Genomic DNA, 26,771 nt, shown 5'->3' with positions numbered 1-26,771 from the left:
TTTTGTGGACAGAATTTATTTTGCACATTGGCTCATCCAACAAGCTCATAGATGGATTCTTCATATTTTTTGGGATGCAATTAGAATTTATGACTCAGGAATTTGCAACTGTGCTGCAAATAACTGTATTGTGTTCAGATCAACATTAGGAGAAGTTCTAACATTAGAAGAGACTACTTAATTTTTGATAACAGTTTCCAGCCATAGTAATTCAAACCCACAAAAAGATATTGCAGCCATAACAGAGGGATAAATTAGCATCATATCAGAATATGAAAAGCCTGGGAATTTCCACGATGACTCAAATAGGCAGAACTTCTGCTTGCCTCATATCTGAATACCTACCCACTTTTCAGACAGTAGAAGAACAACTCACTGTGTAAGAAACTTTCTTATCGATAAAGACAGTGGCCTAAGGAGACAGACTTTCCAATGACCTTGCGATAGTGGGTGGGTGTAGTGCTGCACATAGAAGTTCAAGGGCATCAGAATCATAGAGTTGTACGGCATAGAAACAGCCCCTTCAGCCCACCGTGTCTATGCCAACCATCATGCCTATCTACACTAATCGCACTTGCCTGCATATCCCTGCTCATTCAAGTACCTGTTAAGATGCCTCTTAAATGTTGTTACTGTTCCTGCCTGCATCACCTCATCTGGGGGTTCATTCCAGATTAAAACTACTATTTGTGTGAAAATAATTACCCCTCAGATCCCCTTTAAACCTCCTTCCTCTCACATTAAAACTATGATCTCTAATTTTAGACACTGCTACCATGAAAAACAGACTCTGGTTATCTACCACATCTATTTTAATAGTTTTAAATACCTCTGTCATGTCACTTCTCAGCTTCCTTTGCTCCAGGGAAATTAGATCCAGCCTATCAAATCACTCCTGATAATTCAAGACCTCCAATTCAGGTAATTGGAGAATTACCTGAATTTCACAGCTTCAAGCAGGCATGTAAAACATGAGATTGCTTTAAAAAGATATAAAATAAAGAGGCTGGAAAATTTCAGAATTTTAGGCATTATAGATCATATGTATATTCTTCATGTATCAACTGAAATCAATGAAATTAACATTTTTCTTATTGCCACAGCCATTGAAAAAGTATTGGACAATCCTATTGCAATAAGTGCCTAGAGGCTACATATATCTCTGTGAATAAATAAAAGAATAGGAGGAGAATGTAGCATTCACCTAACCCGGAGTCAACTCTGTAGTCAGTAGTTATAAAACATTGTGCTCCTTTATCAGTGAGTTGCATTTGCAAATTACTTGTGTGGGTGCAGACTCACTATCAGCAGTATGTTACAACTTTTTTGTTGTAAAACCTACTCAAATCTTCTATTTTTGTTAAAGTTTTGACTCATCTCTCTTAGTTCTTCTTACTCTCAATACTTATTTCCCCTCAACTGATACTTTGTACTTGTACAAATGTTGACATGGATGTCAAAATAACTAAATCACATCACCTCTCATCCATTAATAATGAAAATTGCAAAAAAAAAGCAAAATCTTACAAAGCCTCAGACTCCTGCAGGACTTTCATTTTATAAGACAACTTTGCACATATGTGCTACAAGAATTTGATGTTTAAAATGTATATTTTAATCTGTACAGTAACGATTGTGTGCAGCAGTGGCATAGGATCATAGAATCATAGATTCATAGAATCGTACAGCAGAGAAACAGCCCTTTCAACCCACCTTGTCCATGCCAACCATGATGCAGATCTACACTAATCCCATTTGCCTGCAATAGGCCTGTATTCCATGATACCATTCCTATCTAAGTACCTGTCCAAATACCTTTTCAACATTGTAATTGTATCTGCATCTACCACCTCCTCTGGCAACTTGTTCTATATACACACCACTCTCTGCATGAATAACCTGTCCCTCTGATCCCGTTTAAGTTTCTCTCCTCTCAACTTAAACTTGTGCCCTCTAGTTCTAGATTCACCTGCCCTGGGAAAATGATTCTGACTATCTATCCTATGTGTGACTCTCACAATTTTATAAACTTCTATAAGATCACCCCTCAACCTCCTACATTCCAGTGAGAATAAGCCTAGCCTATCTGATCTCTCTTTATAACTACAGCCTTCCATTCGAGGCAACATCCTGGTGAACCTCTTCTGCACGCTCTCTATCGCTACCACATCCTTTCTGTACTGCGGCAACCAGAACTGTAAACAAAACTTCAAGTGCGGTCTAACCAATGTTTTGTGCAGCTGCAATATGATGTCCCAACTCCTATGCTTAATGCCTCAGCCTTTAATGGCAAGAATACCAAGTGCCTACTTCATTACCCTATCCAACTGTGTTGTCACTTTCACTGAGCTATAGACTTGCACACCAAGGTCTCTCTGTATATCAACACTCCTAAGGTCCTTGCCATTTACTCTATATGTCCTACCAGAATTTGACTTTCCACCTCACACTTGTCTGGACTAAATTTCATCTGCCTTCACTCCTCCCAACTTTCCAGCTGATCTATGTCCCACTGTATCCTCAGACAGGGCGCAAACCACCAGGCTCAAGGATAGTATCCCACTGTGATAAGACTAGTGAACGGTTCTCTTATACAATGAGATGGACTCTTGACCTCACAAACTACCTTGTTATGACCTTGCACTTTATTGTCTACCTGCAATGCACTTCCCTGTAGCTGTGACACTTTACTCTGTACTCTGTTATTGTTTTTACCTGTACTACCTCAATGCACTCTGTACTAACTCAATGTAACTGCACTGTGTAATGAATTGACATGTATGATCAGTATGCAAGACAAAATTTTCACTGTGACAATAATAAACCAATACCAATACCTTCTTCACTATCTACAACTGTTACCAATTTTTGTGTCATCTGCAAACTTATGAATCTTACTCCTACATTCTCATCCAAGTCATTTATATATATTACAAACAAAAAAGGTTCCAGCCCCTATCTATGTAGTGTTATATTACTGAACCAGTAATCCAGGAAGCTGTTGAGAATATGACTTAAAATCTCAGGCAATTTGTGAATTTTAATTGAATTTAAAAGAAAGGGAAAAAACAAGAAATAGTATCAATAACCTTGAATTGTCCTAAAATCGCGAATATCTTGCTGTTCTTATCTATTTTAGCCTAGCGTGACTTATCCCCACACAAATCTGGCTGCCTGTTAATGATAATTTGTACTTACATAGCATCCATGACAAAATAAAATATTCAAAGACAGTTGACAAAGGCATTATAATAAAATTTGACACCATCCACAAAGAGTTATTAAGGTCGTGAGCAGAGGTTAGGTTCTAAAGAAGGTAAAAGAGGGAAGCAGAGAAATTCAGGGAAGGAATATTAGGTCTGGCCTTCACAGCTGAAGGCATGGCCACCAAGACTGTGGCAATTAAAATCAAGCTTTTAAGATACTAGAATTGGAGGAACACAGCTAATCTGGACGGTTGTAGCGGACTACTACAATAAGGATTCTGAAAACAAGGATGAGGATATTTAAATTAAGGTGTTGTTTCTCCTTAATTAACTACACTCTCAAATCATTCTGTTCTTATCACTGCTGTGGTTCAAAAAGACTCATTCATGCCTCTGCTCAGGGCGATAAATGCTCGAATCACTCATTGCTGGAATACACTAAACAAATCAGATTTTCTCTCACATGCTTTTTGCTGATTACTGTTTAATGTGCTCTGTTGAAAAAGGAAAACTTCACATGATGCAAACTAATACAACATTTGGTAAGGTAATACAACCAGGCCATCGAAGGATAATTACTACCCCAGTTGTCTATATAGATACACTGTTTACTTTAAATTTATCATTTTTAAAAAAATTACAAATTACTCTTGCATTTACATAGTCAAAATGAGAAAGTGGCAGATAAACTGACCTTTAGGCCTTTTAGGACTTGGTATACCAGAAACTGGATCCGATCTTCAGTCAGTTTCTCGTGCTTCATTAGTTTACTAAGGTCTGTTCCCATAAATGGCATGACCAAGTAACTGCAAAACAAAGTAAAATAATAAGCATAGCATCAACATGACCTTTTGAAACATAATACAGGAGAAGGCTTCCTGTAGCCAAGCACTGTCATGTTTTGAGTATCAGTATCTGGAGGTCTTAATGGTGATTCTTTTTCTGAGTGATAAGCCACATCCTAGAGACAGCACAGGATGTAACATGAAGCTACTTTAGACTGGGAGATTTTAGGTGTGAGAAAGACTTTTAAAAAATACAGCTAATGTGCAGGAAACTAATGTAAAAAAAAATCCATTTCATTTCTGAACATGTTATAATCCTATCAATTCTATTTTTGCAAAGCATTCTAATTTAGACCAACACAGTTTCATTGTTTGTAAGTCAATTTCTGATGGATAGAAATTTAATTTTAATAATTCACTCCCAGCATATCTACTTGACAGAAAACAAAAACACAACTAGAACAAGCTACTTTTTCAAATTGCTTGTTTTTTTTGCATTAATAAGGATAAGATTTGCATTCGAGGAAAGATGTGCACATTTAATAAAATTGATAATAACCACAGTTGATTGTATTTTTGCATTAAACAGAATCATACCTATTGTGTAAAACACTCATAAAGGATGCAATAATCAAGAGGTAATCTAATGATTGCGTTTATCCATGTCCCTTCATTCACAATGGTGATAAGTCACTGCAAGCTCCTCATCTAAGGATGAGATATTAGTATTGGTTGCATGCCCCCAATCATGCTGCTCTGCAATCTTATTGTGTGGTTTCTGCTTTGCTGAGCACAGACCAAGACCGTGATATTTGAGACCAGCCCAGTTAGATAGGACACATCAACTGTGGCCTGTGTTGGGGTTGACTCCAAAAGGATGTCAATGATGCAATACAGGGCTCTATATCATTTCCTGAGGTTTTTGCTTGGCTAATGTGTCTGAAGGTTCAGAGCCATCTAGCCTGATCTGACACACTGCCAGATATGTTGTTTGACAGTGAATCTCAATGGGATAGAACTGAGTAATTAAAACCTCTCACTATAACTGCCCTTGTGTTTTCACATGTCAGAAATTTGTCTGCAGACTCTTTCTTCAATTACCCTTGGACTGGTTGTATGCCTCTAACATATCCTAATAGTTATTATCCCAAACTCCTGAGCACTTTGCTTTGTGAAAACAGTTTACATACTTCCACCTCATCTACAGATCACATTTTCCAAGGATTTTTTTGTTTTCCCCAGTAAAATCATAGAATCATTGTACAAATCAAAAATGGGACCTTTCACCCCGTCTCATCCATGCTGACTGTGGTGCCAATCTACACTAATCCCATTTGCCCACACTAGGCCCATATCCCTTTATGCCTTTCCTATCCAAATACCTGTCCAAACATCTTTTAGAAGTTGTAACTGTACCTGCCTCTCCTACTTCCTCTGGCAGCTCGTTCCAGATAACACCCTCTGTGTGAAAAATGTACCCCTCAGATCTCCTTTAAATATCTTCGCTCTCACATTGAACCTGTACCCTCTAGTTTTACACTCCCTTGGGAAAAAGATTTTGACTATCCTATCTATGCCCCTCATAATTTTATAAACCTAAATGTTTGATATTGTTGAACCATTTCGCTTCATAATTCCATAGTCTAAAGATAGAAATCAATCTGCACACTCTTCTCCGAAACCATTCTAATGTATCAATGTGCTCTTTGGTGTGGGATAATGAAACAGCAGCACTGACATATTTTTCATTTGTTTGTTCAGGAATGTGGGCATTGCTGGCAAGACCAACGTTTATTGTACATTGCTATTTGCCCTTGAACATGCTAAGTGTCTTGCTAAGGTCATTTCAGAAGGCAGTTAATATTGCTGAGATTTGAAGTTACATCCTGGCCATATGTAACACTGGCAGACTTCCTTCCTTGAAGGACATCAGTGAACCGGATGCATTTTTACAACAATCAGGTAGCTTCATGGATTTCATTCATGAGGTTGTCTTTTTTTTCCAGATTATTTAATTAAACAAATTTTAATTCTCCAGCTGTGGTTCAAATTCATGTCTGTGCAGTGTCACCGTGACTTGTTTTGACTTGTAGTTTGATGTGCTGCAGCACACAATTTGCTTACTAATTACAATGGAGGAGAGCAACACCAGATGGCTTCATTAAAGATTACCTAAGGATAGAAGGCAAGAGATGCATCGATTACGAGACTAAGAATTAAATAACTGGAGTGTTCATGATAGTGTGGTGGAGGTAAAGCAGCAAATTGGGAAGATTTTGATTATCAATGCTGAATGGAGATTTTAGTTTTATCAGAAATCCTGTTCATTTCTGGCCCTTCCTTTCTTAAACCTTTCAAAGACTTTCCTCCATTAATGTCCAGATTCACCCAGAGAGAGCTGCTCATTTACATTCTTACTTTTCAATTATAGGCTTAAGACTGTGGAAACTACTTTGGTTGAAACTTAAATGGAAACTTTGTGGGCAGTGAGCCTTTGTATGAGTGAACAAAAAACATTGTCAGATTTGCATGAGTTGAGTAATTCACTCACTGTAGCTGGATAAGAACTTGCATGTTCACAATAGGCAAAATGAACTTTGATAAATTATTTAAATTGTTTTTACTCAGCAGTATACTGAGTTTCTTTTAGATTGTTACCCAACAACTCCTTTTCACGTAGTAGCAGTTGAAATAGTGTACATCATACTGCGATTCTTCTCTTCTGCACCAGACCGACATGATACCCTTTAGCAACCAATATGCAAACTGCCATCAAAACATGCTGCCCATATTTCACTAGTGTACAACACATTAATGTGCTGACTCAAAGCCTGGATCTATAAGAACAAATGCCCTAACACTATCGCACCCATGAATCCAACTTTCAAAGTTCTGCAGATAGGTTAGTTTCAAGCAGAGATTACAAGATAATGACTGGATGTGCAATATGGCTGCTCCCCACTCTCCCCACAGTGATGTCATTGTTGGGCGAGGGATTGGACCTGCAATCTTCAATTATTTTTTCCAAAATATTCTTTATTCATAAAATTTGCATTTATACAATATAGGACATTAACATTCACTGTAGCTGGTATTTGCAAACAAGACTTACACTATGTTCTTTCCCAATCACTTCATTAGTGGTAGATTTGAGAAGTTTCTACAATGGGCCCAGCTCTTCAGTGTCCAGTGGCAGGAGGGCCTTAATATATGGTTTTTCCACAGAGAGACTTTGCTCTAAGCTTCAGTAATCTTCAATTGGATCAGTTCCTAGTGGTACATTTATCTACTTAGTAACTTCAGCAGTAATTTCTTCTGCAGAAACCAACTCCACTTCAAATGATTATTAATGGGTTTTAATGCCCTATGATGCATTTTCTATCATTTGCCAACCACAGGTGTCTGCCAAGTATCTACAGATGCTACATTTAAGAAATGAAGCAGTAACATTTGAGAATCACATGCTGGGTATGGAAGCTATTTACTGCTCACCATTTAAAATGAAATTGGAAACAAGTTCTTAAATTGTTCATTTATAATTTTGCAATAGATATAACAGGAAAGTTTATTGCCTGGAAACTAGATTGAACCATAACAAATTCTGCCTGATGACAGTTTTTCCTCTATTAAATAAAGTGTTTAAATGGGGAAAGTTTAGAGGAATTTTGCAGGGCAAGTTTATTTTACACAGAGAGTGGTAAGTGCTTGGAGCATGCTGCCAGGGGAGGTGGCGGAAGCTGATACAGTAGCAATGTTTAAGAGGCATTTACACAGATGCATGAATAGGCAGGGAATAGAGAGATATGGACCATGTGCAGGCAGTTGGGATTAGTTTAGTTTGGCATCATGGTCGGCACAGACACGATGGGCTGAAAGGCCTGTTCCTACTGTTCTATGTTCTATAAGAAAAATACATTCAAGCAAGGTCATCAGCTTGAAATGTTAATCCTGTTTTTCTCTCTCTACAGATGCTGCCTGACCTGCTGAGTACCTCCAGCATTTCCTATTGCATTTCAGACTTCCAGTATCTGTGGTATTTCACTTTTGGATTAATGTAAAATTAATTCAATTAACACAACAGCTCACATTCCAGGACCGTAGAATAGGCTTAATTTAGGAAGAACTAAACACTAAGATACATATACTCCTGTAACAAACAGGAAGGTCTATTGCTGGGCGTGGTTTGTTATTATGTCTGGTGAAGTTGGGTAAAATGCAAACTGAATAAACTAGAAGAAGATCACATCATTAGGAAGAACGGAGTGGATTACTGCACCTAAATCAGAATGAAACTTTATTATCAATTGTTTATTGCATGGTTTAATAACTTTTTCTAATGCCGAGGTCTGAATTACATACAGTATCTCAGTCCAAAGAAATTTGCATGTAATCCAGCATGCAATGAATGGCTTGGGTGTTCTTTGTTTTTGCTCTACATTGGGAATCATTTAAACTGTGTTTACTGCCTCCTTCTGTTGCCCTGGTTAATTATATAGAAGGTCTCCGAGCAATTGAGCAACTCATGGGAAATCAGTTCATCCACTCATTAAACAATGCTTCTGATCTTTTGACTTTAGAACTGTTGGGTCCAAAGAATCAGGGGCACAAAAATCAGTACTTGGCTACTTGCTGTCACGTCAAGACAGTGAACAAATACCAATAGATCTATTTTTGTTCTTCCATTTAATATCCTTCTGTTTTTAAATACTTGGTTACTTCTGGTTTTTTTTAAATCATTGGGGGTTTGTCTTTTTACTTCTATCATTCCAATTTTTCTGTTTTATTTAATATTCTTTTTTCTCTCCTTTTGTTATAAAAGAGTTGGAATCTAGAGACAAAAATAAAAGGACAGGAGCCAGATGAAGACAAACTGTGACATGACAAGTAGAAAGGGATTATTGCCCAGTCAGAACCTCATAAAATCAGAGGAAGGCTAGAAGGAATCCCAAACTTAAAGCTTGGATGTCCATTTTGACTTTGAACAGGTTTCAGCTCTGCCTTTCTTATCACGGGCAGTCTTGGTTTTCACAAATGTTTGACTGTATTGTTACAAACATCTTCTGTGACATGGATTAGGATTCCTGTTGGCATTGGTTAATCAGGAAAAGTGAAGATTATTTTAGCTACTGTTTATGTAGTTGCCTTTAATCATTAGAAATAATGTCTGTTAACATGGAAATTCTATCCATGACCACCGATAAGGTATAAAACCAGATTAAAACAATAATACAGTTGGTTCTCTTTGCAAGATAGAAGTTACTCTGTAACAGTAAAGTAAATTTATTGACAATGTTTTTTTTTCCTTTCTCTTTGCATCCAAAACCCAAAAAGCAAATTTTTCAAAGTAAATGAGACTGAGATAAAAGTACTCCTTTTACTCTCCATAGCTTCACATTAATTTATCATTATCTGCCTCCTTATTTAATCAGTGCTCCAGGTATGAAACCAATAATCTTATTATTCATATTTTCTTACAACATAGGAGGTCATTCAGCCCTTTCCTTCACTTAATCCCTGTAATATTTATTCTCTCTCACACAATCATCAACTTCCAACCCACCCCCCAACTCTACTGTTATCTATGTGCACACTTGGGGCACTTTACAATAACCTACCAACCCACACATCTTTGGAACATGAGAGGAAACCAGAGAATCTAAAGGAAATCCTTGCGGTCGCAGGGAGAATGTGTAAAGTCTGCACAGACAGCACCGGAGGTCAGAATTGAACCCAGGTCAGTGGAGCTGTGAGGCTTCAGCACTAGCAGCTGCATCACCCTGCCACCTTACTTTTTTTTAAATAAACTTTAATCTCTAATAACTCTAAACTGTAGAAGTTTCTTTTTGAGTTATCCCATTTCTGTCAGTTTCACTGCATGCATGATCTACACATTCAGGACAGATCTGATGATAGTTATGATGAAAGATCATTCATATGAAACATTGATTCTGTTTCTCTCTATTATATTCCTTTTATTGATTTAAAAAGATCTGCATTTTAATACAGTTAGAGATCTCTCTGTCCTCTCATTTTATCAGCTTCAGATCAGATTTGGAATTGGAATTGGTTTATTATTGTCACATGTACGGAAGTACAGTGAAAAACTTGTCTTGCATACCATTCATACAGATCAATTCATTACACAGTGTAATGAGGTAGTACAAGGTAAAACAATAGCAGAATGCAGAATAAAGTGTAACAGCTACAAAGAAAGTGCAGTGCAGGTTGTCAATAAGGTGCAAGGTCATAACAAGGTAGGTTGTGAGTTCAAGGGTGCAATTATATGGACGGTGCAGTCCATTTATGTATCTGCCTGCTCCCATTCTTTGGGGATCTGTGATGAAGAATTTCTCATGTCCAATCTGAAAGCTGACAGCAATTGTTATATAACTGTCATCACTTACTGTGAAAAATTTATGGATATTTACAACTAATGTTGGGAAAACCGGTGTTGTTCATACAAAATTACTGTTAATGAGTTGTTAACCAATTTTGTACACTCTTCTGAGACAGTTTTCTCCATCGTTAATAGGGTATGGACATTTTGATGTGAGATTTTCATGACTCCTGTTTTTCTAGCAGTCAGTTTGTACAAATAACCTCAATTGTGGTGCAGCATCCAAGATTCATTGCAACACAGATGGAGGCCATTTGGCCTATCAGGTCCATGCCAGCTCCCAGCAGAGCCATCCCTTCAGTCCCATCCCCCCTCTTATTTCCCCGTAGCCCTGCAACTGTTCTCTCTCCCATTCTCATCATCTCCCTGCTGCCCCTTGCCCACCCCCGCCACATTGGTCTTGACAGTGACTGATGCTGTTCACTCCCAGAAGAACCATACTCTAGCAATGCTAAAGGCTCAATCTACATGTTATTTAAAGGATGAAGGTCAGGGAACTGCACTGATCACTGCACAAACCTCAGGGAGACTGATCCAAACTGGGATTCCAGTTACCACACCCCCCAGCAGATTCAGCAGCTTCCCCCCCCCCCACCCTGAAGATTCCATGTTTGTCATCAGAAATGAGTGAAAAATAGGAGAGAGATTGTCTGACAAAAAGAAAGCACCGAAAACCTTCTCCACCCAGGACTCATTGGGAGGGATCCACTTCTCAACAATTCCTGCTGAATCAAAGTCCATACAGACTGTCCATCCACAAGGTGGTTCTCACTCACTGCTGCAGCCTCTGAGAACCTCAATTACTAGTTCACTCAGCTGTCTCTGTGGCTCTCAAAGTCAAAGTCAGAGTCACCCTCATACCCAGAAACCTTGCCTCAGGATCCTAGCAGGCTGCCTCTTCTGAAATGTGCCATGCATGACACTTTGTTGCCCACTGCTACATTGCAGAAGTCAAAAACAAAAATTCATCTGACAAGTTGGGGAACCTTTGACTGTTGGTCAAGGCGACGTCTGCGTTCACACCTAGAAGGAGCACTTGGAGGCACCACAGGGCCCCTGAAAGCCCAGGCATTCACAGAGGGCCCTCCTTCCCTTGCAGTCACTCCCTGACAACTTCTGCCATACTTGCCCTTTGCACAAGGAAGCTGCCTCCTGCACATACTGTTCCTTAGAAGCCTCTGCAGGTTCCTCTTTGGCTTCAGGGAAGACTGTGCTACCTCCCTCCCATCACTTAGCTTTCACTCATTCCTTGTCAACACTCCCCCGTAGCTGAAAGGATGCTGAATGTATATTGGTGTGACTCCTTAAAAGAGAAATGTAGAAAATAGGAGTAGGTCGTGTGGCTCTTCACTCTTGCTCCACCATTCAATGCGATCATCCATTTCAGTACCCTCTTCTTGCCTTCTCTCTGTATCCTTTGATCCCTTTAACATGAAGAAATACATCTACTTCCTTCTTGAATATATTTCATGACTTGGCCTCACTGCCTTCTGAAGTAAAGAATACCACAGGGTCGCCACCCTATGGGTGGAGAAACTTCTCCTGATCTCAATTATAAATAGCATACCCCATACAATGAGGCTGTGACCCTGGTTCTGGACTCCCAGCCATCAGAAACATCCTACCTACATCCAGTTTGTCTAGTTTGGTGAGAACAGTACAGGTTTCTGGGAGTTCCCTCCACTTCATTCTTCTATATTACAGTGAATATGGGCCTAACCTAATCTACCCTCACATGTCCCTCCTGCTGTCCCAGGAATCAGTTTAACCCTCTCCATTGCAAGGACATCATTTCTCAGAGAAGGAAACCAAAGCTGCACACAACATTCCAGGTGGGGTCTCACTAGAGCCCTGCACAGCTGGAGCAAGATATCCTTGCTCCTGTACTGAAATCCTCTTGCAATGAAGGACAACTTTCCATTTTCGTCTCTACTGCTTGCTCCACCTGAACACATGCTTTTAGCGACTGGCATACAAGGGCATTCAGATCTTGTTGCACTATTCCTTTTCAGACTATCGCTATTCAGATAATAATCTTTCTGTTTTTAGAACCAAAATGAGTAAACTCACATTTACTCATGTTAAACTGCCTTTGCCATGGATTTGCCCACTTACACAATTTGTTATTGGAGTCTCATTGCATCCTCCTCACAGCTCAGACTTCCCCCAGCTTTGTGTTGTCTGCAGACTTGGAGATGTTCCATTTAGTTTCTTCATGCACATCTGTGATACGTGAATAGTAAGACCCCAAGCACCAGTCCCTGCAGCACCCCTCTCGTCACTGCCCGAGGCTGGGAAAAGATCCATTTATTCCCACTCTCTGTTTCCTGTCAGTCAGCTGAAGTCTTGACAGCCTTCTGAAAGTCTAAATACACTATGTTCCCTGGGTCTCCCTTATCTCTTCTGCTAGTTACATTCTCAAAAAAAATGCGATTTCCTTTCATGAACTCATGCTGACTTTGTCCAATCCTGCTGGTGCTTTCAAAATGCTCTGTTATTATATTTTTAATAATAGATTCCTGCACCTTCCCCACTGCTGATGTCAGGTTTATTGATCTGTAATAATCTGTTTATTTCCTTCCTCTTTTTAGTGGGGTTCCATTTGCCACCCTCCAGTCTGTGGAACCACTTTATTGGATCACAGCTAGGAAGGAAGTTACTACAAACCCTTCACACCCGCTGTTCCCAAAACAGAGTAGCATTAGACAAGGGAGCCCACTAACACGATCTTAGAACTGGTGCTAACAAATATCACAACTTTTTTTAAGGAGCTTTTTATAACTGTGTCAGGAAAATTCTCAGCACGGTTCTAAAAAGCTCCTAAGAAACACTATTTTAAATGATAAAGAATCAAAGGCAGGGAGGAAGTGAGGGTTGATGGTCATGTGAGAGAGAATAGGATACACAGCCACAGGGAAATAAGAGAGGGGATGGGACTTATAGGATTGCTTTTCTGGGAGCTAGCACGGACTGGATGGGTCAAATGGCTTCCATCTGTGTTGTAATGATTAAGTAAAGTCAAACACTTGGCACGGACAAATTTCTAGGCCAAATATTTGAGATCCTCAACTAAATTTTGTGACCAGGGTTTGTGAGTCACCTCGAAAGAGCTCTGCTGTGGATTATAATGGAACTTTAACAGAAACAAAGGAAATTTTGTGCAAATGACAAGGTGATAATATTTACATAATGTGCTACTTGCAAATCAGGCAGTCTGACCACCCAACCTCCAGCTACTCTGAAACCTTGGCTTAAAAACGTAAGAAATAGGAAAAGGTATAAGCCATGGTGTCATTTGAGGCCACTCTGCCATTCAACTTTTACATTAATTCCTTTGCTCTTCAGTCCCTGTACAACTGAATTCACCTTGTGCTCAGAAACCTGTCCTTCTTAACCTTGTACATCCTTAAGCACTAAGTATTCAAAAGTCAAGTGGGTTAGAAAATTCTGAAGATTACGATCCTCAGAATGAAGAATTTACATGGATAATTCCTTATCCTGAAACAATGAACCCCAAGTCTGAGCTCTCCTGTCAGCAGTTACTCTGTCAAATCCCCTAAGAATTTTATTCACCTCAATGAAAACAACTCTCATTCTTCTAGAGAATGTAGGTCCAGCCTACTCAGTCTCTCTCATAGGATAACTCAGTCATCTCTGGATTTAGTCTCATCAACCTTCATTATACATGCTCCAGGGCAAGCATGTCATTCCTTGAGTAACATGATACAGTACCCCTGGTGTGGTGTAACCAAAATGCTGCATAAGTCATTGAGTCATAGAGCAATGCAGTACAGATACAGGCCCTTTGGCCCAACCAGTCCATGCTGACCACAGTGCCCACCCAGCTGGTCCCAATTTCCTGAATTCGGCCCATATCCCTCCAAGCCCCAGCCCTCCATGTATCTATCCAAGTGCTTCTTAAATGATATTACTGTACCTGCCTCAACCACTTCTTCTGGCAGGTATTCTATATACTCACCACCCTCTGCATGAAAAAGTTGCCCCTGGATCCCCCTGATAACTGGATCAAAATGTCTTTGTTCCTTTAATTTTTAAAAAAAAAGATTATTGTTTAATCTCTTGAATTTTGGAAAATTCTGTCATTGTTTTCTGGCAATTTTGTATGGAGATTATATTTTTAGAATGTTCCCATTAATAAAATTAATGAAACCTAATATGCTGCTTCAAGTGACAAGTTTTGCCAAAGTCAGCAAATGAATACAAAGCACAGCTTGAAGGCAAATCTTTGAGATGAGATTGATGTTGTATTCCAACAGTTGTGTTTTTGAAGAAACATTGATAGCAAGGGTTAAATGACAAGTTGTAAATTGTCATTAGGCTGAGTTCAAATGGAGTGTTATTGGTGGTATCAAACAAGAAAGTACAAGTCCAACTGCAACCACAGTAATCAGTCAAGGCAATGTAACACTCTGGCTGTCTCAATGTTCATCTGTCTGAGAAAGTGATGGGACAGGATTATTCCTCCAATAAGTATTGATCCTACTGCAGTTTCTGGGCTCAATTTAAATACACAATGGAGCGTATACTCAAAATAAACAAATCTTGTCTGGGTTGGATGGGAAATTATGGCTCACCTTTGGAATTATTGTCACAGCAAAACTTTCAGTGAAAATTGATTTCACATAATGAAACTGACAGCAATTTCTGGAATCTGCCACCATCACAAGTTTCCATCTGTCCCAATCATGACCCATGATGACTAAGGGATAAGGCCTGGAGAGGGAATTTCCATTCTGATCATTTCCACACCCTCAGTCCTTATATGGATCTGCTTAATGGTGGGTACAGGACTTAGCCACAATAACCCAGTACCTGGAAAATTTTAAAACTGTGATTTTGCCCAATAAGCTTAGCTCTCCTAAAATCTGCTCTGTCTGTGTCAAGAGAGGAGGCCCAGAAAAACCACTGAGCAACACATTCCTGGCCCCATCTCCAAAAAGGTGTGCAGAGGGCTGCACAGGCCCTGCCCAGTCCAACAGGGTCTGGAGTGAATGGAGCAGGTGATTGATGCCTGCTCAATTGTTCTTCCTCCGATAAAGTAAATAAAGCATTTTCAGTTCCATTGTCCTTGAATTAAAACAAACAAGACTTCATTGATTCATCTGGATTTAAAATGATTTAAGGCTTTGTGTGGAATTTTTTCCATAACTTTGCATTTTTTCCGTCTCTGGTTTGGTAGACTTCCAGCCTCTACTGTCGGGGATAACAACTTTGAATACATTTACTTTCTACAATTTTTCCCGAGTGAACATTTTGCTTTGTAAAGCTTGACAGTATGACTGGTCCATCTGATCATAATCTCTTCTCTGCCTCTCAATGTCTCCCCATATGTAAGAATCACAAGCAAGAATGTTGGCCGACTCTCCATTCATTAGTTTAGGAATGCTATGGCCAGGTGTAATACCTTAATTCTCGTGATCGAATCAATGTGTACAAACAAGGAACTGGGGATTTTGTCATTGAACTACTTAGATGATTCAAATCATTTTCTTTCAATCAATATATGTAAGATTGCTGCATCTTAATTGATAGGAAATGTGTTTGGCAATGCAAGTCCTGTATGACACTGGTCAAAGCTAGAAAATGTCAGCTGTCTTGTGCACACACTTACTTTAAATATGAAAAAACCCGAAACTCACTGTTCAGTCTTTGGTACAAGATACTTCAATTTATATCTGTATCTATGTGTTTTATTTTGCGATGTCGAGGGATAATATTGTTATTCCCAAGTAAATTAATGAATGAAAACTTACAAATCATGAAATTTCTCCAAGGACAGATCTGGTGTGAAAACATCCAACAGCCCAATAACCTAGAGAACAAAAAAACAGAACACTTTTACACTTAATTTATGATTATTATCTGTACATCTGAAAGGAATAGAAAATAATAAGATTTTTTTCAGTTTTCAGAAGTTATGAATATATTTTAAAACCTGAACTACTTTTACTTTTATTGCTCCTAAAGGAGCTCACAAAAATGTTTCTGTTAACAAACATGAAGCATTTGCTGAACATACAACACAATGAAATACAGCATGTTGAAGTTAGAAATGCAAACCACAGTTGGAACGCATTAGTTCTGGTGGCAGAAAAAAATGATACATTTCAGGTACTTTGGGTCCTTCTTCTGAATAAAAAAAGTTAGTATAAAACTATTTTTGATAAAGGCAAATAGATATAAATTTGTCTTAGTTGGCTCAGCACAGATGCAATCACAAGGAAGGTTTGCTGGCATCTTGACTTTCTTGGGAGGTTAAGGAAGTTCAGCCTGTCACTGAACACTCTAACAAACTTCTACAGATGTACTGTTGAAAGTCTCCTGACTGATTGCATCATGGCCTGCTACAGCAATTCAAATGCGCAGGAATGTAAGAAGCTGAGAGACTAGTGGACTCAGCCCAATACATCACGGTCACATCCCTCCCCACTATTGGTAGTATGTATAGAAGGCGTTGCCTCAAGAAGGCAACATCCATCATCAAAGATCCCCACCATCCAGGCCATGCCATTTTCTCACAGCTACCATCAGGCAAGAGGTACAGAAGACTGAAGTCCCACACCACCAGGTTCAGGAACAATGACTTCCCTTCAAGCATTTGGCTCTTGAACCAACCAGCACAACCCCAATCACTACAGTTCAGCAAAACTATGACCACTTTGCACTAAAATAGACTGTTTCTTTTTTGTTCTAATTGTGTTCCTTCATGTAAAAATTGTGTATAATTTATGTTTACTTTACGTTTTTCTTGTTAATGCTGATTATATGATGCTTTGTGCCTGTGATGCTGCTGTAAGTTTTTCATTGCAGCTGTGCATATATGTACTTGTGCATATGACAATAAACTCGACTTTGACTTTCAGTGGCAACTCAAACATGGTGAGGTAATTCCTTGATTTATGAACATTCATTTTATAAATTTTCACACTAATACCATCGGCTATTTGGAGTACATACATGTCTTTGAATTACAAAGCTGTTTCATTATAACAGATTGATCATCACTATCTGTACATCGGAATACACTGTACCAAAATGCTCCTAGTACAGTTTGTTCAGCCTTTTCAATTTGCAAAATTTTACTGAGCATGAATGTTTTCCAGGAGTGCATCCTTTTCTTAAATCAAGGGATGGCTGTAGTGAAATAGCAGCTTGTTTTAAAACTCTGTCTGTTTCTTTTCCATTGACTTTTAGGGAAAAGGTGGCCACTTTGCCCAACCCCAAGCATTGTACAGGCGAACACATCCAAACAGGTAGTCGTTGTCTGTGTTTGGAAGCATGGGGGTTTGTTATTCAAGGGTATTTATGTGGTCTAGAGTTATTCATAGTCAGGTCTCCAAAATCACAACCCTTTAGCAATTGATGGAAACTGGTAGGAAGAAGGTTCCAACAAAGTGTGAATATCCTGGTTTAGAGACTGTAAAATGGGTGTTGAATAAAGGAGCTACCTAAGAGTCTCCTGACTGCTCCCATGACTTGCACAGATTATAAAGTTGGCAGGTGTTTGAGACTGGTCACAATACTATATCATGTTAGCACCTCCTCAGGAAAATTGTCAGTGAGACATGAGACCTCCCTTCTCTTTAACCCAGCTCTAATGGCTCAATAAAACAGAGGATCATGCAAGTATATTAGAGCAGCACAATTCAATGACTTCTTTATTTCCTTCACCATATTCCACTCTTATGCTCACTGATAATGGCATACCTTTGGGAGGAAAGAGGAAATGGACTAGTTCACGCAACAGGATCCTCTCCCTACATTGCACATTGTCAGTTCCTCTTCACAAGCATTCATGGAACGGATGCCAAGCTGATGAGTTGCAGTGGAACAACTTGGCAGCAATATCAACTGAACAGTTTCCCACTGAGCACAAAGAATGAAATTGTGAATGTCTACATGGAGGAAAAATTAATACATGGCAGGACTTAAGTGTAATTTACATTTCTGGACACATGCATTCATTCTTGCTGCATACTTCACATGAAAACCAAAATTGAAGCATTCCTAACATGTTGAAAAATGAATTGAATGCAGAGTAATGGGAAAATTGAATTATTTATTTAGACAGTGAAGGACATTTCAATCTGTGGCAGTGTCTAACAACACATTTTAAAGTTTAAATTTTCACCATGTTTTTCAGTCAGATTCAACAGGCAAGCCCCAAGCTATTACATTAGGTCCCTGGAAATAGTACTCAAATATTAAATACAATCCATGAAATTCTTTCTTTAACTATGCTAACCATCATTTCAGCCACTAAATTTCCATTAAAGCAACGAGGAAAGGAACTTCAAACCACACCCAAATTTCACAGAATAATTTTGCCTCTTGGATCTCCTGAAGCCTCCAAATATTGACAATACATATTGGGAACTTGACCAAACTAAGTTATTGACAACTATTTTTTCTGCATGTCTAAATGTAGTTTCATTTTTAAAAAGAATGCACATCAAAGAGGCATGGAGTTACAGGAAAGACATTCGAGGATTGGAGCTAATAACATGTCCAAAGGTTTGAAGGGAGTGGAAGGATCGGGTCAGGGAAGTAGATGAGATAAATGAGGAGTTTTATAGGGAGGACTGATGAGCTTAGGTGTACATCTGTTGAGCTTTGTCATAACATTTGGTTTTGATGTCTTGGTCTATGTCTAGTTCTGTGCAACATCTATTATGTTGCACAGAACTAGATGAATCCTTAACAGACTTTTTGTACACTTCACTAAGGAACCACTGGGCAATTTGCAATTCAGATTAGCACCAGAAATGTATATTACCCAAGTCAGTTCTCTGAATCATGAAATACCTTAACATCTTTGATCCAAGTTAAGTTTTCTTCCTGGCATTCGGTTAGGAAGCCCAGAAAATACTGAGTGAATTGATTAACTTTCTTGCGCAATCATGAAAAATGTCAGTGACTAAAACTGGCATTAACAACCACATATTCACAATCTTAAATCTTAAATATGGAGCAGTTACCAAAAAGAGATGTAATCATGTTCTTTCAGTAGTTTAAGAGCAACAATCAATATATGTACAGAAATATTCAGAAACTGAGTAGCAGAGGCCTTAATTGTAATTTAATATTTCATTGTAAACCTGCACTGATATTAGCAACTAACAATAATAGTAACAAGCAGAATTTACAATTGATGAAGTTATTTTACAGTTAAGTGCTCATTGTTATCAAAGGTAAATAGTTACTATATCAAATAGATTGTCTAAGAGCACTATTAAAATATTATAGTGCTTACATGACCATGTCCTTACAAACTATATATTTTGAGTTGATCCCAATTCTGCTCTTTGCCCTTGGACTCTGAAATGAGAAGCCGATGAACCTCTTTGTGGGAAGATTATTTGTAGCCCTTGAATCTTAAGTTCCCACTGAACCCAATTTATACAGAAGTAGCAATATCTGCTCACTTTACTCTCAACTTTTTTTGATCACAGACCACTTGCAGTTGAAATCACCTCTGTTTAGAAATGGTTGGTATGGCCATATAGTTTCTCTAACACCCTCATCTTAATATGTCTGCCCGTAAAGCTAATTTTCTTTCTTTGCCATGTAATAGTCATAGAAGAATAAAGAAAATAAACAAAAGACATCAGAGAAACAAAGGTCTGCAGATGCTGGAATCTAGATGAAAAACAACAAGATGCTGGAGGAACTCAGCAGGTCAGGCAGCATCTGTGGAGAAAAGCAGATGGTCAACATTTCGGGTCAGGACCCTTCTTCAGGACTGAAGACAAAATGAATCCACCAGATCTAACACAAACAACAATTTTCACTGGCACTAATAGAAGCAAAACTAATTCATCTGAGTGACATGTGCAACAGAAGGATTCCATTCCTGGTAAATATGGAAGATCCTGGAATATCTCCAAGATAACAACCTGAATATCCTGAGTGCACTGGACTCTGGGATTCTGAATTAAGGCAGCACAATTTCCCTAGAAATTTCCAAAAGTATGCTGTGCAATATTCAACAGGACTTCCCTCCATCAACCTATCTCCTACAAATATGAAGAGGCATGTCTTGTTAACAAATCATTTGGTAGTTCTTCCCTGCACCAGGTTCTTCTAAGTAGTTTTATGACTACAATAAGTAGTGCAGTACATTTACCCAAAGCTTGATGACATAACTAATAGGCCAACCAAAGCCTCAAAGTTATGGTCTTCGGGACTTAGAAACCCATGTTGACCAATGACTTCCCAGGATCAGTTCAATGGCAGAAAGCTAAAACTCTGCATTTCAAAGTTGATTAAATACCTTTCCTACCAATTCCAAGGGTTCATTATGAACAGAGGGAATGGGTAAGCTACAGATTTAAGAACTTGAGTGGAGAGTAAAGTGTGGACCACTGAAAATAGAGCTGTGATTATACACATGTATATTTGGAAAGGGAGGAAGATGTGAGTGTGGAGGGATACACAGAAATGGTCAGAGATGGTCTAATCTGTGATCAAGACAATGGGAAGAGAAATACAATGCAAGGTGGAATGGTGTCTGGCTGTAAATGTGTGTGGAGAAGATGATAGGTCAGTAAGTCAGCAAAATGACACTACTGGAGTTTCTGTTTGTCACAACTCTGCATTGGTTATCTCATTAGATAATGCTGAAAATACTCAGTGAGACACAGATGGGAGCCATCAGATTTATTCAAGAGTTAAATTCTGGAACAATGATCAGAGAGTAAGGAGTCACTATTCTGGTGCATTGGGTTGAGGAATCCTCTGCAATGGTCACTGTAGAATGCAAAAGGCAAAGAGCCATAACAACTTCCCTTTGTCGTTCTCTTTATGGTGAATGATGGTATACCACTCTACCAGTGTATGTGCAACAATCATGATAGATAGATAGATAGATATTAGTCACATGTACATCGAAACACACAGTGAAAAGCGTCTTTTTGCATTACTGAGAATGTGCTGGGGGGCAGCCCACAAGTGTCGCCACTCTGTCTTTGGAATGTGGGAGGAAACCAGGGCACCCGGAGGAAACCCACGCCGATACAGGGAGAACGTACAAACTCCTTACAGGCAGCGGCGGGAATTGAACCCGTGTCGCTGGCCCTGTAATAGCTTTACGCTAACTGCTACAAGTACCACACAGTGAAGGAAAGAAAGACTGCAAAACAAGACCTTAGTGCAAAATACAAAGACACAATCAGAGACAAGTCTACAGCAGTGCAAAAAACTCAATTTCTTCAAGTACCTACTTTGAGGAAGTTGAGTGTTGCTCTGTATGAGTGGTCAAATCATTGCTGTACATGCACTCATTGAATTGGGACTGGGAGAATGGAATAGCTGCATTTACCATTAGGAGAGCTCCAAAGGGAGATTGCCATCTACTTTGATCCTCTTTTCATGCAAACAACCTTGCTGTGCTTCAGTGACGTCATTTGATTCTTATATCATTTCCTTTCACTCCATGACTGCCTCAATCCTGTCAGCCTACCTGTGTAATATTATGTATGTAATGACAGGATTCCTCCAATCAAAAAGAGGGAGAACTAAAATTTTCCCTTCTTACTCTTGGTAAAATGCACCACTGACAGAATGCAGAATGTAACGTTCTGCTTGACCTGGAACTGAGCTTTACGCACCATATTTTAATATGGTTTCCTTCCACATTTTTTAACCGTAAATCCTCCAACCCAACCATGCCTAGAATCTTCTCCACCCTCTGCCCTGCTAACTCAGGCCTTCCTTTATTTCTCCCATCTTTCTTCTGCAATAGGAACAACAGCTATCTCAAACCTATTCTCTGGAAATTCCTCCCCAAAACCTCCCCATCTTTAAGATCCTCCTTAAAATGCTGCTTAGAAACATAAGGAATAAACGCAAGAAAAGGCCAATATAGTTCCTAGCTGGCTCTGTTGTTCAGTGAGATTATGGCTGATCTCGTGCCTTATCCACTTTCCTGCCCTTGATTCAATGTTGTCCATCGATCTCAGCCTTGAACGTTCTTAATGGGTGAACATTTAGAGACCTCTGAGGCAGAAAATTCCAAAGATATGCCACACTTTGCATTTTATCCTTCTCTCAATGTTAAATGGCCAATCTCTTATTCCCAGGCTGTGCCCCTTAGATCCAGCCTCTCCAGCTAACCTTAGTCAGTTATCTAACCCACTTACCCGAGAACCACTGTTGCCCCTTCTCCTTCCTGAAACACCCCAGGAAATCATTCTTTGTCAAAGTTACCATACAAGTAAATGTAATGTAGTAGTTGTCAGTTGTCACTGGTATTCAGGTAAATAATTAATACATGCTGCATTATCAAAGGAAAGAATATGTATAATTAATTTGTTTGAAATCACATTACTTGCATGGATTCCAATTTTTTTTTACACTTTCATGTGCAAGGCCACCGAACCAAAGTGATAAAAAACACTTATCCCAGAAATGAACTCACTAATTGATTATTTTCTTCAGCCAATATTGTTGACAAGAAGCATTTCACATGAATACAGCAAATTTTGTGGTCATTCTTAAAAGCTCTATGTCATTGGGTGAATGTTAGCACCAAGTGTGGGAACAGCCTGGATCAATGCTGGTATGTTACTATGGAAACAGTATCTGGATGTTGAACACTGTTACCTAACGTGGACAGAACAAAGAAGCTGCACTGTCTTTATAAAATGAATTTCAATAGCCACATGGCCCCAACGACTCAGTTCAGATTAGGATCACTAAGTGTCACAATATTATTATAGAAGCTTTTTCCATGTAAAAGGGTTCTTAGACTGTCTAAAGATGATTTTTAGTTTTTACTTAGGAAGATAGACATACGATTCAAAGTTGCCAGGCCTAGTTGGACACAGCAACAGTTTCTAGCTTAAGAAACAGCTTAATGAATTTAGCACATTCAACTCTGTGGGAGTTCACATTAGAAATATAAATAACTGACAAGCTTATTGATGTACTTTGGGTTGAAGGTTAAGGCAACTCTACAGTTCTCACGTTATGATTAATTTTCTTGCTTTGTCTTTACGTAAACCTTAATGGCACAAAGTGCAGAAATAATCCAAGAGTGTTACTGGAGCAGCAAAATGAGTGAATCCATGTGTAATTATAGGGCTGGATAGCATGTATCCAACCCATCGCCTGTGCTCATCCCTACTAGTCCTGCAGCTTTTGTGACTGTGTGGCTACCAACAACCTTGAGGCCCGAGTTCTGTGATTTGCTGGTGAGCAGATTAGGCTGTGAGTTGGAACCAGGCCTCCAACCATTTTATTCTCAAACTCTACCCCCAGCACCACTCTGATGGCCTATGAGATCTCATGCAGTCAAAGGCCTGGTTCACATCTCTGAGAATTAAAGACATTTATGTAGAGTTTTGACTAATTTAAGTAATCAAAATTCAGAAACTCGTCCTGTTCTCCTTGGAGTGACGGAGGATGTGGGGGGACCTGATAGAGGTATATAAGATGATGAGAGGCATTGATCGGGTAGATAGTCAGAGGCTTTTCCCCAGGGCTGAAATGGTTGCCACAAGAGGACATAGGTTTAAGGTGCTGGGGAGTAGGTATAGAGGAGATGTCAGGGGTAAATTTTTTACTCAGAGTGGTGAGTGTGTGGAATGGGCTGCTAGCAATGGTGGTGGGGGTGGATACAATGGGGTCTTTTAAGAGACTTTTGGATAGGTACATGGAGCTGAGAAAGATAGAGGGCTATGGGTAAGCCTAGTAATTTCTAAGGTAGGGACATGTTCGGCACAGCTTTGTGGGCCGAAGGGCCTGAATTGTGCTCTAGGTTTTCTATGTTTTCTATAAACATAATAAATTTAAAAGCACAGTGACTACAGTTGATTAAATAAAAACATACTCAGACATAAAGAAAAACTGCACTAAACTTTATTCTTTAAACCAAGGTTGGTGACTGCATTCAAATAATTGAGACTACATTAGCTGCACAAGCTGTGGTTGGCATAAAGCTGAGGTGCCAGATATGAAGTGTGTCCAAACTTGTAGCTCAATATGGAACTCCCCAGGACTTAATGGTGAGTTCATAGAGTTCACATAGTGAGCTGCAGAGAATATGTTATCAGTGAAATCTCGGCAGATTAAACAATATCGACAAATCAAAAAAAGTGGCTGCTAAGTGCCCCATAAATGTTGGTGAGATACTTGTAGGTGAATGTAACAGAAATTCAGGACATGCAGTTCGATATATCCAATCAATAAATAGAATGTTGAACCACAAGGAAAATGTGAGAAATGAGAGGAAACCATTCTTAAACAGGAGGCAGACCATACCATGGGTACTCAGACACAAGATGCACTGAGAAACATCATAGAGTCAGAGTTATACAGCACAAACAGGCCGATCGGCCCACTCGTCTATGCCGACCAAGGTGCCTTCCTGAGCTAATCTCATTTGCCTGCATTTGGCCCATATCCCTCTGACCTTTCCCATCAGAAATACAATTCATGTTCCAGTCAGGAAGATGATGCAGTTTAAGTGACTGATACCCAGAGGGAGAGGCTGGATTACGTGGAACCACAGTGCAGCTCTGTTTACTATTTGAAAGACACAATGACTGGAAAGCTGCAAGGTAAAAGTCAGAGTAGAAACGAGATAAACCAGGCGCTCTATAAACTAAGCCATGAGGCAAACAGGGCCAGACGTCGGATGAAGGGCCTTCCACCTGAAACATTAACCCTGTTTCTCTTCCCACTGATGCAGCCTGAGCTGTTTCCCTCATTCTGTTTCCTGCCTGATATCAGCATGTTCTTTCCATGAGGCGTCACCACGTGGATTTCAGGACAAACTAATGACGTGGAAAACGCTGGAATTACTTAACAAGTGGAGGCTTCAGGGGATGAACTTGTGGGTTTATCTTGAATGAAAAGATGGGTTGAGCATCCTCAGTGATTATCTAATGACGGCCACCTTCCTCCTTTCGTTGGTCTATTACTCCTCCTGCAAGCCAACGCTCCACTTACGTAACAGGCACTGGAAGGTTAAACAACCATCCACAAAAGCGAAAGCGGAATGGAAACTGAATCTCCAGAAACCAGGATTAGCTCAGGCGCTGGTTTCCGATTGAGAAAATAACAGTGACACTCCCTTATTAAGAAAATCATTCTGAAACCCATGACCTAAAAATCCATCATAAAAGGCTGTAATCTCCATGTGTTTGAAATATTTATTGTATTTTTTCTGGGAGGGGGAAACAATTTACTCACATTCTCGTGTTTCATGTGTTTTAGCAGCCGCAGTTCCCGGTAAGCTCGTTTGGCAAACAGCTCGGACTGAAAGGGTCGGTACAGTTTCTTGATTGCCACCTTGGTACCAGTTCGCTTGTCAATGGCTGAGCTGTTGGCCAGAATCACAGTGGGCAAGGAGTAAATCTGAAGTTCCCCACATCAGCACTTGAGACAGTGGAAAAGGGGACAAAGGTAAACAAAGGTTTCCCGAAAACCCGGAAGAGTGGAGACCGGCTCACAGGTTGCAAATAACCTTCATCACCAGAAACTTTTAACGTGCTAAGCAAACCACCGTCTTTCATTTATAAACTCGCTACAAACGATTTGAGGGAACAGCCCTGCCAAATAACAAGTTCCAACAACATCTAATCCCAGGAAAAGATTGGGGTGAAACTAAACTGACTTACCAAACCGTTCCATAGGCTCCTGAGCCCACAGGGACCAGCTCTGTGTATCTCTCCAACACTTCCCACACCGTTTTATTAATTTCCTGCTGGGTGAATCCTCTCCTCGTCGTCATTGCATCAAACTTTAGAGCTCACGTCGATGTCCCGACCCCAGAAACACCAAGGCTGGAGGTTCCTGCACACTGACTCCCAGGCGCTGAATTCGCCTCCGCCATTCACTTCAAGGCTGATCTGAATGTATTGAACGAGCTGCCTTCATTGACTATGAATGAATGCAGCTCGACCTGGGATACTCTTGGGGCACACTCCTTTGTTCTGATTGCAGTTTGACTCCCAACTGCTCCCTCGCGTACTCGCACTGTAACATTCAATTGCTTCCTTCAAAAAAAATCTTTGAACTTCTTAAAATCACGTGGCTGATCGATATTTGCTGTAAGGAGGTGTTTCAATAGGTTTGAATAAACATCAGCAGCTGGATCGTAGGCTACCCTCTAACGGAAATAACTTATCACTGCAAGCCAGTTACAAAAAAGGTGCTGAATTTAACGTCGACTCCAGCAGTGAATGATCCCACAGAGCCTATATTACGTGCAGCTTTACTGTTGGTGAGATCAGCGCTAATGCCACAATGGAACTGGAAAAGTCACAATGTATTAGAGGTATCTGTTGGTGCAGAACCTTCACCAGAGTGTAAGCTCTCAGTTCAGCTTTCCTTCGGGATATTTCATACAAGATTCGT

At 39.6% G+C, this 26,771-nt stretch overlaps 1 protein-coding gene across 1 annotated transcript in view; it reads right to left on the bottom strand.

Moving 5' to 3' along the window:
- Positions 1–26,451, bottom strand: part of mapk12a (mitogen-activated protein kinase 12a) — a 44,462-nt gene extending 18,011 nt beyond the window's left edge. Inside the window, exons 1-4 of the mRNA XM_052033647.1 lie at positions 26,033–26,451; positions 25,605–25,734; positions 16,163–16,221; positions 3,901–4,012 (exon numbers count right to left, since the gene is read on the bottom strand). Coding sequence (XP_051889607.1) covers positions 3,901–4,012; positions 16,163–16,221; positions 25,605–25,734; positions 26,033–26,145 — 414 coding nt within the window. The 5' untranslated portion in view covers positions 26,146–26,451. The remainder of the gene's footprint in view (positions 1–3,900; positions 4,013–16,162; positions 16,222–25,604; positions 25,735–26,032) is intronic.
- Between the last annotated feature and the right edge of the window lie 320 nt (positions 26,452–26,771).

This window comes from Pristis pectinata, chromosome 19 (assembly GCF_009764475.1).
Source record: "Pristis pectinata isolate sPriPec2 chromosome 19, sPriPec2.1.pri, whole genome shotgun sequence".
Taxonomy (NCBI): domain Eukaryota; kingdom Metazoa; phylum Chordata; class Chondrichthyes; order Rhinopristiformes; family Pristidae; genus Pristis; species Pristis pectinata.
This window is presented reverse-complemented; position numbering and strand designations above follow the sequence as displayed.